We start from the raw sequence: 20,430 nt of genomic DNA on the forward strand, positions 1-20,430 counted from the left end.
CCCACGCACCACAACGAAGAAGAACCCCCGCTTGCTGCAACTAGAGAAAGCCCATGCGCAGCAACAAGGACCCAACTCAGCCAAAAATAAATAAATAAACTTATTAAAAAAAAAATAGAAGTTTTAAAAACAAACAGTATAGTATACATTTAAGTAATTATAATACAAATGTTAAGAGCTACAGACAATAGAATTCCACCATAACAGCTATTCTACTGGAACAATACTGGTACGAAATTAAAACAAATTATATGCAGAAAAAAAACAGGTAAACATGCTTAGTTTACCAAAATACCAGTACACAGCACTTGTTTCTGGACACAAAGTAGCTGCTAATAATTCCTGTTTCAACAAAACTAAGTCATTGGGACTTCCCTGGTGGCAGTGGTTAAGAGTCCTCCTGCCAATGCAGGAGACATGGGTTCGAGCCCTGGCCTGGGAAGATCCCATATGTCGTGGAGCAACTAAGCCCATGTGCCACAACTACTGACCGTGTGCTCTAGAGCCCACGAGCCACAACTACCGAGCCACGTGCTGCAACTACTGAAGCCTGCGCGCCTAGAGCCCGTGCTCCGCAACAAGAGAAGCCACCGCAATGAGAAGCCCACACACCGCAAGGAAGAGTAGCCCCCGCTCGACGCAACTAGAGAAAGTCCACGCACAGCAACGAAGACCCAACGCAGCCAAAAAATAAATAAATTAATAAATAAATAAATTTATTAAAAAAACTAAGTCATTATCAGGTTCCCCACTATTTAACACAGAGGAGAAATATTTGGATCTGAATAAACATAATCTTTAACTATTATTTCATATTATTTTCAGTTGTCTGCAGAAGTAACTGTTGATCATTTAACCCCTCAAATCAAGAGTAATTAAAATAAAAACCCTAATATATCCATTTCCTTAAAGAGAAAGGTCACCGGGACTTCCCTCGTGGCACAGTGGTTAAGAATCCACCTGGCGATGCAGGGGACACTGGATTGAGCCCTGGTCTAGGAAGATCCCACATGCTGCGGAGCAAATAAGCCCGTGCGCCACATCTACTGAGCCTGCACTCCAGAGCCCGCGAGCTCCAACTACTGAAGCCTGCGCACCTAGAGCCTGTGCTCCGCAACGAGAGAAGCCACCGCAATGAGAAGCCCGCGCACCACAACAAAGAGTAGCCCCTGCTCGCCGCAACTAGAGAAAGCCTGTGCACAGCAACGAAGACCCACCGCAGCCCAAAATTAATTAATTAATTAATTAATTAATAGAAAAAGAGAAAGGTCACCTATATAACAAGATAATCATGTCCATCATATTTAGAACACCGAAGTTAGACGATCACATTGTCTCTGCAACTGACCTCAAATAACAAAATTTTAAGTAAAATGCAGCAAAGAACTAGTACCAGGTATGTCATAAATAAAAATATATTCAAATTAACAGAATAAGGTGAAACTTTTCTGGGTACTCAAAGAAACCCAAAATTTCATTCTGTAAACTCCTTAGGAAACTTGCTTTAATTTTCAAACCATAAGTCAAGAAACAGTTAAAAAAAAAAAAAAAAAAAAAGGTCTTCCTAAGAGCAATGGGAAGAAATATGGAAACAAACACTTTCAACGACATATTTTGTTACTTTATTTTGAAAATGACTTTTTGTTGACTTTATTTTGAAAATGTAAATATTCATTTGCTCCTTTTACATCTATTTATCATTTTCCTTTGCTTGATAAATTCTTTAGAGCTGGTGTTTCTACTTTAAATTCAAATAACTGAAAACCAGTCATGTATAGTTTTTATAAAGTATGGATTAATACATTTATTTTTAAGTATAACTTATGAATACTGACACCTTAACATGACAAATGAGGAACCTCTAACATAATTAAACCAATTAATCAATTTAATGTTTGAAAAACTATATATAACTGTCCAAACTGCTGTGTAAAACATATTTTGATAGTTGGTCCATGAATTTTTAAAAGAAGCTTCACAGATAAGCTTAAAACATACAGCATTTGCAAACTTTTTTACAATATTATGCATAGCCTAATTCACATAGTTTTATCTCCAACCCGACATACATCTACAGTACATGTGTTCAGAAGACGACTGACCTGGCTGAGATACCGCAGTGGCTGTAAACTGAGTAGCCCATGGCGGATTCTTCTGTCCTCCAAACTGAGCCATGATAAAAGGGGGAGGGAGAAAACCTTCACTTGTCTTCTATAGCAGCGATCTATTAAGAAAGGATCCACAGGTTAAAGTTCAACCAAACTACAAATATCACAGAAGTATTATTTTAAAGAAATGTTCAATTTGTCAAGGACATCTTTGTAGGCCAAGTTATTTAACAAGGGGCATATGAACGTCCGATATGCAGGAAAAACATTTCACATCAAGTAGTTCACCAAAAGTACCCAATTTCAATATATGACATTTGGGGTAGACTTACAAGAAAGGCACTTCCTTCTGCGACTACAAACTGTCACATTTAAAGAGAATACCATCTGTTGTTTTCTATCCAATTCTTAACAATAAAAAGTACACAGCCTTACGTTCAAAAGAAATATAGCCTGCGTGTTTCTTTTGGCAATGAGCTGGGGGCTGAAAGTGGAGAAACCAATAACGGAAGCTGGGACGAGACACCGAATAAGGGGATTCAAGAATATCATTTAAATAACGAACATCTTCTTACTTTCTAGAGCAGGGAAGGAACTGGGGGGCTCCTTTTCTCTCACCTCCCTCGAGGGGAAAGACAGCTGAAATAATGGCTGCCCCTTAAAGAACCATCGCGAAGACCCCTCCACCCAAAATCAAGCCAGAAGAGGCGAAGATCTCAGCCCGCGCACTCCCTTTCCCCCCACTCCTCGGAGAGGCCAGAGCTCTGCCACCCATCTTCCTCCAGCCCTAGCTCCTCGCGGGCCGCAGACCAGGGGAGGCGGAAACCTCCGTCCCACGAGCCAAGGCGAACGCCAAGAGGGGGATACCGAGAGCCCTGATCCCCTTAAGCCCCCGGCGGGGCGGAGAAGGCCTCCATCCCCCAAAAGCCGTGCCGCCGTGAGCGGCCCCGACGTCCCGGACCGCAGCCCAGGAGGCTAAAGCCTCAGCGGCTCGAGAGCTAGGGACGGCGGTCAGCAGTTCCTTCGAGGCCGCCAGGCCGAGGATGAGGCGGACGGTCGCCGGGTACACCCGAGGGGCCGCCGGAAAAAAGCGAGGCGGTGGGGGAGGGGCCGGCCGCGCGGGGCCTGCTCCGACCCGCACAAAAGGGACCGTGTCCCTCCCGTCCCAGTCCCACGAGAGGCCCACCGTCGCCGGCCTACGGACGCCGTGCTACCAAATCGGTCGCTCCCAGCCCTTCCGCGGATCTGACTGGACGTTAAGAACCCCGGCTCAGCCGCCGGCCGCTCCAACCGCGAGGACCAGACCTTCACCTGAACCCGGTCCCGGCTAACACCGAAGCCATTTCAAACCCGTCAGCCTTACGCGCATGCGCCAACTTCCCCCTTTTCCTCCGCGCCTCTCCCCTCCTCCCCATCTCTCCGAGGAACGGCGCTTACGGGCCTGCGTTCTACGTGCGCGCTTACCAGCGAGACTTCGAGGCGCTCACCCCTCATACTACGCAGCTAGAACTAGAGCGCGCCTAAGAAGGGTTACCTTGGCCTCGCATAATAATGAGCCTATGTCTCTGCGCAAGCTCAAAGGAAAAGGCTTCCCTGAGTGTGGGAAGGAAAGGAATCGGCAGTCACGTGATCCGATAAGGCTTCCGCCATTTTGTGTTTTTTCGCTTTTTTTTTTTTGTACAAGTATTTGGGAGAATGGATATATCCAGTGGCATCTGCTAACTTTTTTAAATAATTGAGATGAGATGAAATTCTTTTAACGTATAATTCACTGCTCTAAGTATTTTATGTTGTACAATTCAGGGGCTTTTAGTATCTAAATACGAAAAGCAACCACCATCGCCTCCTCCCTTGAGACAAACCCCTACCCATTAAACAGTCACTGCTTAATCCCTGCTCCCTCCAGCCCCAGGCAGCCACTAATCGGCTTTCTCTGTATGGATTTACCTGTCCTAGACATTTCATATTAATAGAATCATACAACATACGGCCTTTAGTGGCTAGCTTTTGTAATTTACTATATTGTGTCCAAGATTCATGTTGTAGCAGGCATCAGTACTTCATTCGATTTTATAGCTAAAATAATTATCTTTAATGGATAATACCACATTTTGTTTATCCATTTGTCAGTTGATCTTTTGGGTTGTCTCCACTTTGGGGCTATTATGAATAATGCTGCTATGAACATTCACATACAAGTATTTGTTTGAACTCCTGTTTTCAATTCTCTTAGGTTTATACCTAGGAGTGGAATTCTGGGTTACTTGGTAAATTCTATACTGAACTTTTTGAGGAACTGCGAACCTGTTTTCACAGTGACTACACCAGTTTACATTCCCAGGGTTAACAACATAAAGTATCCATTCTATAAATATGGAGTATCTTTCCATTTATTTAGGTCTTTTAAAATTTCTTTCAACATGTATTACGTATTTCAGAGTTCAATTTCTCACATCTCTTTTTTTTTCCTGGCCACACCACAGTCTGTGGAATCTTAGTTCCCAGATGAGGGATCGAACTGGCCCTGCCAGTGGAAGCGTAGAGTTGTAACCACTGGACCGCCAGGGAATTCCCCCCAAGGTCAGTTTTTAAAAGATTACTGTTTTAAAACATCACTCATGGGACTTGGCCCAGGTTTGGTCCCTGGTCAGGGAACTAGATCCCATATGCTGCAACTAAGAGTTCACATACTGAAACTAAAGATCCCACACATGGCAACACAGATCATGCATGTCGCAACTAAGACCCTGAGCAGACAAATAAATAAAATTTTAAAATATTTATTTGGTTGCGTCTGGGTCTTAGTTGCAGCAGGTGGGCTCCTTAATTGTGGCACGCAGGCTCCTTAGTTGCAGCATGCATGTGGGATCTAGTTCCCTGACCAGGGGTGGAATCTGGGCCCCCGGCATTGGGAGTGCGGAGTCTTAACCACTGCACCACCAGGGAAGTCTCAATAAATATATTTTATTTATTTATTTATTTATTTACTTTTTATTTTTGGCTGTGTTGCGTCTTTGCTGCTGTGTGTGGGCTTTCTTTAGTTGCAGTGAGCAGAGGCTACTCTTCATTGCGGTGAGCAGGCTTCTCATTGTCGTGGCTTCTCCTGTTTTGGAGCTCGGGCTCCAGGTGCACAGGCTTCAGTAGTTGTGGCACACTGGCTCAGTAGTTGTGGCCTGCGGGCTCTAGAGCGCAGGCTCAATAGTTGTGGTGCACAGGCTTAGTTGCTCCGCGGCATGTGGGATCTTCCCAGGCCAAGGCTCGAACCCGTGTCCCTTGCACTGGCAGGCAGATTCTTAACCACTGTGCCACCAGGGAAGCCCCAATAAATATTTTTTTAAAAATAAAATATAAAATATTACTCAAGCTGTTGTCTAAAGAGCATCTAAAAGATAAAGGCAGGAATTTCCCGGCAGTCCAGTGGTTAGGACTTAGTGCTTTCACTGCCTGGGTTCAATCCCTGGTCCCTAGTTCCTGGTGGGGGAAATAAGATATAGATAAAGGATATTAGTTGAGCTGTTTATTCTTTCATCCCCTAGGGTGTTGCCAGGTCTGTTTGTATGTTCAGCATCTCACATGTTACCCTTTTAACCAGTCAGGAAGAATGTGGAAAATGTAGTCTCTAGCTGCCCAGCTGAACCTGGGGAGGAGGTGGGGAAGGGGAGGTGGAGGGGAATGGAGTTGTTCCCATCAGTAGAAGGAAGAAGAGGACTACCAGGATGCTACAGAGAAGTAGGTTTCAAACTAGATGAATTTAAAGTAACTTATTTTTCTGTGATATTTGCTGGAATATCACTAGACACCTATTGTGAGTGTATTGTTTCATTTCAGGTTTCAATAAATACTTTAGGATGTCAACTTTAAAATACTGTTAGCATACTGTGTTCAGGATTAAGTTTTATTAAAATAATGATACATCCAAGGGAGGGCATGAGTCAATCTAGAGCCAAGTTGATTAACAGCTTTGCTAAAAACTAGGAGTGTGAGCTTAACCACTTTAAGCTCCTGAATTGATCTGTAAAGTGGGGCTGATAAGAGCCCTTACTTAATAGCATCACTGTGGGGATAAATAGTTTACATAAAATGCAAGGCTTCTGCCTCATAATAAGGATTCCATAAGTGTAGCCATCTTGATTTTGTGTTGAACCCAATCCATACATTTGGTCATCTCCAAATATTAAATCTTATAGTCCTTTGTAGTTAAAAATGTGTGAATTTTATTGGATATTAAATTTTAAAATTATGATTTTGAAGAGGAAAGAAAAATTAGACCACCAGGTGCAAAATAGAAGTATAAAATTTATTTAAAACGACCCACAAATTTCTGTGTAATCAGGAATGATACAATTTGCAATAGTTTTTTTAAAAACTCATGACAAAATTTAAAATATAATTTCAATTACAGTATTCATTTAGCCTTATTCAGTTAGAACAATCAAAAAAAACTTTATGCTCTAAATAAATGAGACACACAGGAAAATATAATAGACACTTTTCACAACTATCTTACATGTATGTTTCAAAACTAGTACATTTCAAAGCATTTTGCTACATAAACATGAAATCATGTACAACTGCTGTGCACCAAAATTTAGCTTAATTAGGTCTTTCAAGTAACATGCAATTCCAACTCACAAGTCTTCAAGTACTGCTAGTAAGTGTTCCCTTGTATGCAGAGCACTACATATTGATCCTGAATAGAAATCATCATAATTAAGATTATCTCTTTCCCTTCTACATGTTGAAGTGCTTTCTCTTTAAACTGTTTCCCCCTTATGTTGAGAACCAAAAACGGATATATGTGGGGTTTGAAAATCTTTTCCTTACTAACCTATTTCAATGTATGGGATATTTAATACAGTAGGACGGCAATAGGTAAAATCCTCCAAAGGGAAAAACCAAAGGTACAAAATAAATAGTAAATACACCCCAAAGAGAGAAAAAGTCAGCTAGAGACAGGAATATTATTTTGTGAAATTGATAATTCTCTATTGGGAATTTAGTAGTACTCTACTTCACCATGGTGAAGAATCTGAATATTTTACTCCCACTAATGATGAATATAATGTCTTCTCCTTCAAAACGGGATATTGATATGCATGTGAATCTATTTGGTAGGTCACCACGTATCATAAGAGAAAATGAAGAAACCAGAAATCAATGCTTTTCTTTCTGCTGAGTAGTTTTTCGACCTTCTCTTTAGGGAACAGTTCGTGATTTCTTAGTAACCCAAAGAGGACCATCCACCCATACATAACAATGCAAAAGCTGCCCTTTATTTTTACCGCAAAACCATTCTGGAAAAATATTTCTCTCAAAGCACCTATCACAATGTTATCTCATAAAAGTTTTTTTTTTTTTAAAGTCCATATATCTTTGTGTTTTTTTGAGAGCTCTTTTTGTAAAGTCCTATGTCATCAGCTATTTATTTTATAATGTCACAAAGAGGCGTTAGTGAGGCTAGGCAGTTACTGAACTGAATCACCAAAAATGTTATTTGACTATTTAGGGCAGTCTGGCCTATGTTTTTTGTTAGTAACCCATAATCTACTGATGAAATAGGCCAACTTTCCTACCTCTTTATATTTATAAAGAGCTTACTAAAAACTTTACTAATACATCTCATTATTTTTCTTAACTCTCTGGGCCAAAGTATGTTTAATCTTTGACCCAGAGATTTGATGTGGCTGGAAAAGTGGAACAAAAAACAAAACAGTTTCAAATAAGTGGAAGGCAGAGCTATCTCTTAGAGATGCCAAAAAGTTTACATTTTTACCACGAGTGCCTGGGAACTAAAATAATCAGTTTACCCAGCACATTCCCTTCAAGAAAATCGCATTTCAATTTACAAAAACAGTAAACTTCGATTATGAATTGCTGACCTTGGTCTTTAAAAATATTATTTAGGAGGTTTCCCTTTGTTTCAGTAGTACAGGGACATTCTTTAAACAACAAAGAAAAAAAATTTTTTTACAGGGGAAAAAATAAAACGTCATTAATCTAAGCCCTAATGCAGAAGTCCTAGGAATTTGGGTAGACCTTCCAACGTATGAATAAGAAAATAGCTGGCTAAAATAAATAGTGGAGACAAAATACCTCAGAAGCGTATTTTCTCTACAATAAGTAGATTTTGTATTATTCTTAGATTAGGTCTGACAAAATTTCCACTCAACAACACTCTCTAAGTCATAGTTTATGGCACAGAAATGTGTTCAGCAGCCTGCAGATATTACCTGTTTTAGTTTCACATGGGTTGACTTGCTGTGTGATTTGAATCAAGCCATTTGCTATTCTTGCCAATCTGCAAGCTTCCTCACCTGTAAGATGGGAACATTGTTCTCTGTCCAACCGTCAGTGTTGGGGAGAAAAAAGCAGCACATAGGAAAGCAGTTTGATAGCCTAAAACATTATAAAGTACAAGGATTATAATTCTTCTTACTTCCATATTTACTTTCAAAAGGTTCCTCATATTGAGCTGCTATTTTTCAGAAGAAACTGGTATGGAGTGGGGGGTAGAAACATTACAACTTGCTTTTGAGCTGGTAGGTGAACCTGTGGGCTGCTTAAAGCAACAAAATTCTCCCTCTTTTCTGCCCCTTAACTTCCCCCTAGTGCACTCAAAAGAGCTTCTGATGACTGATTTCTATAAGAACTGTTCGGATTCCTTTCTGTCCATTTTTTAAAGCGTCTCTCCCAGATCAAAAAACAGTTCCTATTATTGCCAACAACCAAATTCCAAAGGGGTAAATTTACATTAGAAAATAGAAACCATCCACAAAATTGAGCTGGGAGATAAGGAGGAAAACACGCAAAAAAAAAAACCACCCCCCAAAACAAAAAAAACAACTTTCTATTCTATACATCAGGGGTCCCCAACCCCAGGGCCGCACAGCAGGAGGTGAGTAGCGGGCAAGCGATCGAAGCTTCATCTGCGGCTCCCCCATCACACCCGTCGCTCGCATTACCGCCTGAGCCATCCCCTCCCACCCCACCCCCCATGGAAAAATTATCTTCCATGAAGCCGGCCTCTGGTGACAAAAACGTTGGGGACCACTGCTATAGGTCACACCCGATAATTCAAAGTCACCAGTCAGACAATTGATAATTAGTATGATGCGTTACACAGAAATAGCAGAGCCAAACAGAGTGCTAGAATATATAACTTCTTACACAACTTTTTGTAAAACACTCAAACACTAATAAAGTTGAGGGTCAAACATTGCTGGGATAGGTAAGGGGAACACTTGATGCTAACCTGGGGTTCCTAAAAACTTAATTTGCCTCTAAGTGAAAGGGCTGAATAAAAGCTTTTAATTCTTTTTGGTATTATTCCAAAAAGGATTGGTGAAACAATTTTAAAAGACAGGAAAAGACAACCTGAGCTAGATCACTGCTATCCTTAAAATGAACCCTGTGTGTTTGTGTAGGGGACATGGGGGATGGCGACAGAACAGAGAGGGTGGAAGCAATAGAGTTTTAATTTAAAGAAAATTAAAGAGGATTAAAAACTGTAAAAAGAATGAAAGTACACTTAGTGACATTGTAGCTTCAGTAAAATGAGTAAAGAAAAATAATAACAAGCAGAGTTTCTAGTCAAAGATGATAAGTTTATGCCTAGCCAAATGGAGAAGAAACCAATTTACTTTCCAATATAGTTTCTCCAAAAATGAAAATGTTTCTGACAGTTGCGAGATTTTTTTCCTGATGAATGAGACAAGAGAGAATGCCTTCATAACAGCTGCTAGGAAATTTTTTTCTTTTTAGGAAAACTAGGTTTATACTGTTAACCCAGGGTTTCCAAAGTTGCACTCACACATAAATGGGTTAAATTGACTAATGTATAACATTTCTACCTTAGACTAAGTTTTGCTTTAATTTAAGGGACAACTATGGCTGAACGAACTAGAAGAAAATTTATGACCCAGGCAGGGTCACGGACATCACAGTAGGGATGGGAAAGGAGTACAACCAACAAAGAAAAGATTAACGTTAGACTTTTAAAGCTAGAAATATTAAACATTGCATACTAGCCAAAGAGAAACACATTTTGGTGCCCTTACAGAAGAAGGGAAAATGAGGAGTGGCAAAATTAGAAATACATTTGGATTACTTGAAGGAACAAAACACATGCCCTTTGAAGCGAACAATGGTATTCGATTGGGTGCCCAGAAGAAACTGGCATTGAAACAAAGTCATTCACGTCCTGGAACGCAGAGAATTAAAGTTTGTAGAGTTCATTGTGGACAAAAAAAGTGATGTCCTGCATAAAAGCAAGCTCCACCATCTCCAAAATTAACAGAGGAACTTACACTCTTATTTTATACACTAGAGAAAAGCAAAGATTCCTATGTTCTCAAAACATTTTAAGGAAATACACAAATTCCACTTCTGATAAAGGACATACTGATTCTTTCCAAACTGTATTCCAGAGCCGTGGATGGCATCTTTTTTTAAGTTGAGGATTGTGTTTTATTCAGAGGACTTTCTGAGGAATTCAAGCCCAGGAGGCAATCTCTCAGATAGTTCTGAGGGACTGCTCCTGGCATCATTTTCTAAACCTGTTAGAAGAAAGCTCAACATGGAGCATAATTTGATTTAGATAAATCCAGACTTCTTCAGAAATCAGAGCACTGATTCTATCACTTGGATAAGTGTGCCACAACCATTGACATTGAAGTTATACAAGTTCCATACATTTATGGGCAAGTTTAGGAGCTGTGCACAACAAAATTATTCTAATACTGATAGATAGTCCCATCAAAATAAACTATGCTGGGACTTAGTTGTGAGGCCAACTAGGCAAGAGTGTGAATAGACTGTACAACTATGGCTAGGGAGTATGTACAATAGAAATATACTTTCCCCAATTATTCTAACCATTCAGTCTTTTCTAACTCCTTATATATGCCAAACACTTGTTCGAGGGGAAATAAAAACCTGTACTCTATCAGTACTTGATATTTGTTTATTGAAATAGCAAATAGGACTATTGCCACATTTTGTGAGATGAATTAACAGAACAGGTTCATAGGTAAAAGTCATCTAGATTTCCCACACAAGGCCCACAGAACTCTGCAGGCAGGGAAATCTTGATCCAATTTCACTTAATTTCTTTCCCTGAACCACTCAGAAAAAAACTCAAAGCCATTTTATTTTTGACTTGTACCAAAAATAAGGTTACTTCGCAGCGATAAAATCCCCTGTGGGTGAGCAGATCAAGTCTGTTTTCCTAGAGTCTTCTTAACCACAAAGTGGCCTTCACTTGACTGTTTAAATTTTAATTACAAACATAATTGCACATTGACACTCACATCTGCTGTCTGGGCTCCAGTGATTGAATTGTATGTCTTCTAAGGTGTCTTCCAGGGCTGTGAGAGGCCTCTATATTACCTTATTTCACAATTCTCATCAAAAATTTCTACAAAAGATCAAAATTCCCAGTTGTACTAAATCTAGACAAAAAAGATTTCCATGCATCAAGAAGTTGTGAAATAGATGGTAGCTATATATTAAAGGTCACATACAGCTACTGATTTACTTGGCACATTCAAAGGAAATGCTGTGCCCATATTCAGTGGAAGTTGTCATGCAATGTCAAAAGTTTGTTCCAGATAAAAGATATAATTTGTTTTAAGAAGACTAATTTAAATAGATTGGGGTGATTTTCATACATGCTATTGTGAAATAAATGATAATCTGTAGGAGTCCACTGAAGTAGTAACATTAGAAAGTAGGTTACTTCATATGAATTAAGTCAGTATCTCATTTACACAGGGGTATGCATTCAATTAACTATGCAGTGGGGTTATGTCTAATTGCTTATAAATCTCATCTAGTTGAAATTCTATATTTAACAAATGAAATTGTTTCATCCACATGCAGATTGCATAATAAAGATGTGGAAGGTTATTTAAGATGCAAACATTTTGCTAACATGTTGCAAAAATTTACCTATAGTTAAACATTTTCAGCTAGCCTCACTTTCCAATAATATATTTCAATCAGGTTTATGACACGATGTATTGGTACTTTGTGGATGAATTGGAAAGATGTAGGTGAGGCTGACAAGCACAAGAAAAACTTTTCATCGATGGCCTGAGATCCATTAGAAGCAGGATTTTGAAGGGCAGCATGACACTTTGTAGGATTCTACAACAGGTAGGAATTATTCTCTCATTATAGTTGGTAACTCTGTAACTACTATGAACAGATTGGGCTAACTTGGGAGTCAAGTATCAATGAATTCAATTATCATACCATGAACAAAGGCAGAAGATTAAAAACCCAACGAGTGCTATAAAAGGGGTAAAACAAAAGGTGATAGTACAGTAAAACATAAGTGTAGAAATAATGTTAGATGACCAGTTTTCTGAGTGAAAATGTCATTTCAAACAAATTTATTTCCTTGCTTCATGAGAAAGAGCATTCTAAAAACAGTATAGCCAGCATACAATCACAATGCTGCAGGACACTGAATAAGCATGAGCTTTGAAAAAAAAAAAAAAGTCACAGGGCAAACAACGGGATGGTACACTGTGAAATTTAGGAAATAGAGTTCAACAAGGAAAGAATCATATGTGGGTCCCACCAAGGGGTTATCAGTTGAGGCAGGCCATTCATGGTGTTACTTACAATAACAGAATGGAAATATTTTAGTTGATATAGGGTATTTTCATGTACTTGTTTTGGTAAATTGCAACTAACTTCACAAATCCAAATATTCCCCTAAGTCAACATTGGTGCTTCAGGTTTAGATTGTTAAGGAATTTATTTAAAGTTGGTGACAAACTGATTTGAATTGCTGCAGATGTATCACAATGGATTGTTTTGAAGGAAATTTGCTATTTTTGAAAAATGTGTTAGATTATCTTTTAGGATTTTAATTCTTCAAGTTTACTATGTCATGGGTGGTGACAAAGAAAAACAAAAGCTAATACTTAAATTTGGGGTACAGTCAATAAAAATTGAATGGAAGAACGGATAGATGGGTGGATGGATAAAGGATCTTATAACTTTATCCATTAAATCTGGTGAGGAAATAATTTCTAGTGGGAGCTAAGGCCTAAATTCTAAAACAAAATATCACAAGGGTGTATTCCTGATAGTCTAATACTAGTAATATCTTATTGAAGCAGCTGAAACAATAAACAATCACTTATTTATATACTTATATGTATAAGTAACCTTAGGCTCACAAAAATATACATGTTTTAAAACAAATCTAAGGCACACAAAATACTAAAACAAGTCAATGAATTACTCTATTTTACATATTCAAGAAGCAGAAATCTACTCGACAAGATGATAGTCTATCAATGGACATTTTGTTATTTACAATCCCTTCATATTCCTTTAGTCAAAATTAGTCAAAAGCTTGAAACTGATACTTTGCACCATATATTATTTTAATATAAGTTACAATGAGTTTTCCTTTAGAGAGCTTGTTGGAACTTTTGCTTTTGCACCAGAATTGTGAGTGTTAGCGGTTGTGGGCTTCCTATGGCATTTCCAAGGGAGAAGCACCAGTAGGTTTTCCATACTCCCAAGGAATCTGACACTTTGAATGTTATAGCACCTCTGCATTTTAACAGAATCAAGTATTTCATTGAAATTTCTTCTTGTTCTTTGTTTGGGCAATTACTTTTGTTTTGCTATAAAATGAGTTAATAAAGTAATGGGAAAAAATAATGGGGGGGGGGACTAAACTAAATGGAATGCCTATTTTCCCATTACCTAGAAGAACATGAGTTAACATTTCCCCAGAACAATATACTTAGATGAACTACTTTGGATTAGCTCTTAATGGACAAACCATGCTTATAATACCATTCCTACTGTTTGTTTACAGTGTGGGGGTGTGTGTGATGATGATGATAGGGAATTTATTTTCAAAATATTTCTACAGGACATTTATTCTTATTCTGGACCAGAATGACTTTCAGAATGAATAAGGCAATTTGGGGTGGATAAGGTTCTTGCTACTTAATTTTTGTATTTTATCACCTTGAAACTTTAGAAGCATTTGACTCTTCAGAATCCTGTTATGTCTCATCTCCTTTTGGAAACACCTTTCATGGATTATATTGAGAAAGCTGGGGTGAAAGTAAATTAGGGCCATTGTTGTTCAATAAATCAGAAGAGACCATTCTTATTTAGTTCCAAAGAAAAGTTAATCAATATTGGTAATATGCTTCCTAATTCCAATTTTAGAGAGAATTAACCATTTTTGCATGACCTAACTATTTTATATAAGTAGCTAATCTTTGAATGAGAAAGGACTCATTTAAATACAAACCATATACATGATTAGAATACATACTGCAGGTAACAAGATGGAACTCTACACAGCAAGAATAAATGATTTCTCTTGTATGCAAATATGCACAAACAACAGACAATAGGATTCTTATACTATACTATTTCAAGTTACTTTTAAAAATAGAAAGTGCTTTTAAAATATATATTTACAATTTATGAACAGCCTCCAACCATCACCAACAATAATGAATTATTTTATACAGGAGAGAGATTTTAAGAGAGAAAACATTTCATTGGTTCATTTCAAAGGAATATGCCGAGTTTCTAGCAATGATTGGAAGATGTTAGAACAATGGCACCATGAAATAATAATTCAGCTTATTTTTGTGTCGATGTGGTTAAGCACCAGAAGCTGTGTAGAGTTAACACTGTGTGTCTTAATTTTACATCATAGCACATGAACCTGTTAAAATCCTCTAAAAATGACTCGTTTCATAGTAAACAATTTAAAGCACCAAACTGAGTGATTCTACCAAGGTTAACACCTAACCAAAACATCTCTTTATGTATTTAAAACTATAAAACTTTTATTTTTGCTTAAAATGTGCACCTTCTACCAATTGTCAAAATATAGTCACAGTTAAGAAATACCCACCCCCCATTTTTTTTTTTTACCTCAGCCTTCAAATGGGTGAGATGAAGATATAGTAAACGACAACGTGACTTTCTTTTAAGAGCACCTTGAAAAAATACACTGCACTCGCAAAGGCATTAAGAAGGGGAGAAAAGCCTTCAGACCCAATGGTTATAGGGCCCCGCAACATGTGTGAGAGCATAAGGGGACACGGTGACAACATTGTCATGGGTTAATGTTAACGCTTTGTGGGAAGGAATCTGGTTAAATTCATTAACTTCAGGGGACAGTTCAAGACCCTCGTTAGCTGCCTGGTCTTTCTGCTCGGAGGCTTTAGTTTTCTTATTCTTTGCTTCTTTCGCCTCGAACTTAATCTTGTTTAGTTCGAAGCCGTGTTGGGGCTTATTCAGGTTTTTGTGCTGGTAGAAGACAAGAGAGAGGCGTGTAGGGTGATTCCGGTTGGGGTGCTCGACAGGAGTCGTGGCGTGAAGCTCTCTCCTGGCGCACTCGATCAGAACAGAGCCGTGGGCGGGCGCTATGGCCACCCCACCAACATTGGCATCCAGGAAGATGTGCTCACTGTCTGACCAATACTCAACAATGTGGGGCAGTTTCTCCTCAGCAGGTGACAGGGGGTCGTCTGATAGGGGGTCATCTGACGGAGGCTCATCTGCTTCAGAATGCTGCTCGTCTTCTTCCGCCAGAGAAGAAGCAAGTTCATGAGGAGAAGGGATGAACGGGGGCTGCTGGTTTGGCTGATCAGAAGTTAGCTGCTCAGATGGACCAGTGGGAGGCTCAGAATAAGCCGGGGAATCTGTCATGGGAGTAGACAAGGTGGAAAGAGGAACCATTTCACCAGGCTGTGCAATTTCAGCACACTCCCCAGCAGCTACGTTAGCACCACTGTGTCTTGCAGAAGGCATTGTGCAGTGGGGATTGCTACCTCTTTCTGAAAACCCGTACGAAACTGATGCATCGTTCTTAAAAGGAACTGTTGGGACCGGAGCAGTCTTAGGGGACCAGGAGAAGCCTGGAGCTAAGTGTGCCTCTTTCACTGGGTGAGGAATGGATGGGGTCGGTGAGTAGGTTTTAGTGTTGTCCGAACCTTTGAAGATAAGGTGGGGTTCAGTTTCACTTTTTATTTCAGGTTGCACAGTCTCTGTTTTATTCCCTAAACAGAGAAAAGGACACCAAATGTGAAGATAAATACAAACTACTTTTGGTAGCTGTTGTCTTTAAACAGTATTTTTAAAGAGATGTACAGAGAATAACAGAACAGAACACTGATGGTGGCAATTTGGCCAGTTTTGTTCTATTTACTTTAAGCCTGACATATGCACATGTTAAAAATTGTAGGTAGTTTACGTACGCTTTTTCACCCAATATTTTTTTCTTAAAAAATTATTTACTTTGGAAATAATCATAAATAAGTTCACAAATTTAGCCAGAAGGATATCCATTGTCTAAAATGGTAAGATATTGGAAATGAACCAATTGGCTAGGAAGTAAATATTAAAACCATACATCAGAATACAGTGCAAGTGATAATATGGTGACCAAGAGCAATATTTCACTACCCAAAGAGCTGTTTAGATACATTTTAGGTATTGCATGATCTCATTTTCGAAAATGTTAAAGAAAGTAACAGTTTATAAAGATTTCTGAGTAATGAAAGCATCATAACCGGCAAAGTTAATTATTAGGCAAAGAAAAGTCACATAAATAAGCTATTCCTACCCCTCAGAACAAGTGCATTTAAGCTCTGTTTCTTTCTCACCAAGTAGGTAGATCATTATTATGACATTGGACAAAAGGTGGGCCATCTGCTCTGACATATCCACACAAACCTAATATCAACTGAAAACATTTTTCTTGAGGACATTCTCCCTGTTTTGATGTTCAAATAAAATGTTTGCAAGGCAAAAGTAGTAGATTTTAAGGACCAAGAAATAGCAAAGTTGTCTTGTTTTAAAATAATTAATATAATAGTAAACATTTATCTAATTCAGAAGATCTGCAATTTTCCCTCAGATGATATAACCTGGAGACACAATAATTCTCATGTCTAAAGAGAACTTATATACAGGACCCAAGGAGCGGTATATCAAGAAATCTGTGCTACTATCTGTGGCTGCATCTACTATTTTAGAGGTTAAGTTGTCAACAAAGTACAACTCACAGGAAGGAAAGATTTAAAATATGATGAGTCTTTTATTTAATTGGAAAAACCTGTAAAAAAGCTTTCATGGGTAATATTACAAAAGGACAAGAAGTTTTAGGCCAAATATTGTGCATTTGGCTACTAATAGGGTCTCTCTCTCTCTCTCTCTCTCTCTCTCTATATATATATATATAAAAGAATAGCATGTAAAGATGCTATTAGGAAATGACACAAAGATGAAAATGTTATGACTACTGTTTACAAGCAGCATGGAACCAGATATGTGAACCTTAAAATAAACCTAAATTAAATATCTGTAAAGTGGAACTACAAGCAAAAAGGAATGATAATTGTCCCTTGCCTTGCCTCTTCACTATCTCTATTGAATCTTTCTCAGTGTTATATAAATGTCTGCACAGTCAGTTGTCTCATCTTAAACAAACAACTTCTCTTAAAAATATAAAAATCAAAGAAGTTAAAGAATACACTGTAATTCTTAGTTTGAATGTCAGTTTAAATTAATAGTGTTTTTTAATTTTTTAGGCTCCTTGGAGGAATGGCTGATTTTAGATATGGGGCAGGATTACATAAGAGGAACCTGGAACATCTTGTCAGAACAGAAACTAAGGAAGTTACCAAAGACAATCGGGGTCATGACGAAAGAATCAGAAGCCACCTTGAAGTGTTTCTACTGATCCAAGACAGGAATTTGAATGAAAGCATATGAATTTGAAGATTTTAAAGCATTTTCAAATATAGTGGGAAAAAAAACCCCTTCTTAATATACATTGAAATATAAACTATGTTAAAAAAGACATAAGTTCAAAATGATACTAAATTAAAAAAAAAGAAAAACAATTGATCACACTGGAAGATGCTTGGGAACTAACTTGTTTTGTTAACACTGGTGAATAAAGGCAAATAGCTAAGCATTTATTCTGATTTCTTTAATCACCCATACCTCAGAATTAACAAGTTATTACAAGGACAATTTCTTTTTAAAAGAAGATTTAAAAAGTGGAAAAAGAATAACAAACTCCTAATGAAATAAAGAATATGTAATATGACCATAAGTGTTTCTAAAACCATTAGGTAGAAAGCTGTTAGGGAACATTATAATCAGTCAATTAGGTTAACAACACCTGACCTAGTCTTTTTTCTTTATGCGGCATGTGGGATCTTAGTTCCCCTACCAGGGATCGAACCCGCACCACTTGCAGTGGAAGCGCTGAGTCTTAACCACTGGACCTCTGAGGAAGTCCCCTGACCTAGTCTTAACATCATAAAAAGACACACCAAACACTATGTACTTCCTGATGTGATGAAATAGGAGTATATAAATCACAGATACTGTTCTGGCCATAGTAATTTTTTTTTTTTTAAACTGAAGTTGAATTTGCCTCTATGGACAATGGTTTCTGCTATAATGAAAAATGAAAAAATGAGGGAAAAGAAGAAAAGCAAGCTTTAAATTAAAAAAAAATGTATAGGAGACATATCAACTAAATAGAATGTGTGACCTCGTTTGGATACTGATTTAAACAAACCAAATGTGAAAAACAAAAAATCAATTAGGAGACAAGTGGAGCAATTTGAACACTGATTGGTATTAAGGCGTTATTTGATTTTTGTTTGCTTGTCTTAGGTATTGTGGGTATAAAGATTCCCTCTCTTTTAGTGACACATAGAAGATGATTCAGTGGGTAAGATATGACTTCTACAATTTGTTACCAAAAACAACAACAACAAAAAAAAAACTGCACAAGTCATATCTTTATATTTTCATACCCATGTGGCCTGGGTAATGGTATAGATGACATAGAATGGCTATGTATTGAAAAACTTTTAAACTAGGAGTCTATGAGGGAAGTGGAATTCATTATGTAATTCACTCACTTTGTACCTTTTTTTAAATTTCCATTTAAGGAAAAAATCCTCAACTCTATAACCTTCACTCCATTCAGTTGACCCCCTTTATAGCCAACATGCATGTCTTCCATTTCTCTCCCATTTCCCTATAAACCTACTTCCTTCATTCTCACCACTGTTCTGCACTCTGCTCTAGCAGTCATCTTCAAATGTAAAGATAAAATCTCAGTTTTCCTCTCACTTGCCACAGGAGCAGCATTTGACAGGGCTGATCACTCCTCTGTGGTTTCATGCCTACCACACCACACCTTCCCAGTCTAAGCCTCTCTTGCTGGTTCGTCCACATCTCTGAAACCTCTACAAATTGAAAATTCCCAGGATTTGTCCTCGATCAAATTCCCTTTTCACCTCCTTCTCTGTGATTTCATTCACACTCAAGGCTTCAAATACCATCTCTATCCAGTTGACCTCTTAAATTTTATCTCCAGTCTGAGCCTGTTCTCTGAATTACACTCTTATTCAACTGCTTACCTAACGTCTAGACTTGAATGTCTACAGGTGTCTCGAACTTTTACCATGTCCAAAAGTGGGCCTCTGATTTCCCTCTTTATCTTGCCAAATATGTTCTTCTCCCTCCTTTCCTCATGATAGTTGGTGGTTTAACCATCCTTCCAGTTTCTTCCAGCCAATAACATCAGGGTAAATCTTGACACTTTTTTTGGTCCACACTTGAGACTTAAATCTATCAGAAATCCCCAGGACTTCCCTGGTGGCACAGTGGTTAAGAATCCACCTGCCAATGCAGGGGACACGGCATCAATCCCTGGTTCAGAAAGGTCCCACGTGCTACGGAGCAATGAAGCCCGTGTATCACAACTACTGAGCCTGCACTGTAGAGCCTGCAAGCCACAACTACTGAGCCCACGTGCCACAACTACTAAAGCCCACGTGCCTAGAGCCTGTGCTCCGCAACGAGAGGCCACCACAGTGAGAAGCACACTCACCGCAACGAAGAGTAGCCCCCACTCCCTGCAACTAGAGAAAGCCTGTGCGCAGAAACGAAGACCCAAGGCAGCCAAAAATAAATAAATAAAATACAGTAATTTAAAAAAAAAAAAGAAAAGAAATCCCATTGACTCTACCTTAAAAACATCCAGAATCAGACATTTCTCCTGTCCTCCTCACTAGTCACTATGGTCCAAGCTCCATCATCTCTTTCTTGAGTTGTTAGGATAGCCTGTTTATGATCACCCTACTATTCTATTCTCTACCCCACTTGACTCTAGTTTCAATCCAGTAACTGGGATGTTAGGTTTGAGTCAGATTATAGCCCTTCTCTATTTCTCACTCAAATATAGGCCAAAGTCTTGACAGCAATCTACAAAGCCCAAGATGAATGGCTC

At 38.5% G+C, this 20,430-nt stretch overlaps 2 protein-coding genes across 7 annotated transcripts in view; both read right to left on the reverse strand.

Annotated features, from left to right (window-relative positions):
- Positions 1 to 3,697, reverse strand: part of CCAR1 (cell division cycle and apoptosis regulator 1) — a 53,726-nt gene extending 50,029 nt beyond the window's left edge. The window contains exons 1-2 of one of the 3 annotated variants that reach the window (XM_067710747.1): positions 3,573 to 3,697; positions 2,103 to 2,224 (exon numbers count right to left, since the gene is read on the reverse strand). In XM_067710747.1, the coding sequence (XP_067566848.1) occupies positions 2,103 to 2,175 (73 nt within the window). In that variant the 5' untranslated portion in view covers positions 2,176 to 2,224; positions 3,573 to 3,697. Of the gene's footprint in view, positions 1 to 2,102; positions 2,225 to 2,683; positions 3,132 to 3,294; positions 3,503 to 3,572 lie in introns of those variants that run through there. The other 2 variants (XM_067710746.1, XM_067710748.1) reach the window with 2 other exon arrangements.
- Positions 3,698 to 6,391: 2,694 nt separating this feature from the next.
- The window catches only part of TET1 (tet methylcytosine dioxygenase 1), a 139,638-nt gene continuing 125,599 nt past the window's right edge, over positions 6,392 to 20,430 (reverse strand). For all 4 annotated transcript variants that reach the window (XM_067710750.1, XM_067710749.1, XM_067710753.1 and 1 more), the window contains one exon: positions 6,392 to 16,168. In XM_067710750.1, the coding sequence (XP_067566851.1) occupies positions 15,156 to 16,168 (1,013 nt within the window). In that variant the 3' untranslated portion in view covers positions 6,392 to 15,155. The remainder of the gene's footprint in view (positions 16,169 to 20,430) is intronic.

Source organism: Pseudorca crassidens, chromosome 16 (assembly GCF_039906515.1).
Source record: "Pseudorca crassidens isolate mPseCra1 chromosome 16, mPseCra1.hap1, whole genome shotgun sequence".
NCBI classification, from domain to species: Eukaryota; Metazoa; Chordata; class Mammalia; order Artiodactyla; family Delphinidae; genus Pseudorca; species Pseudorca crassidens.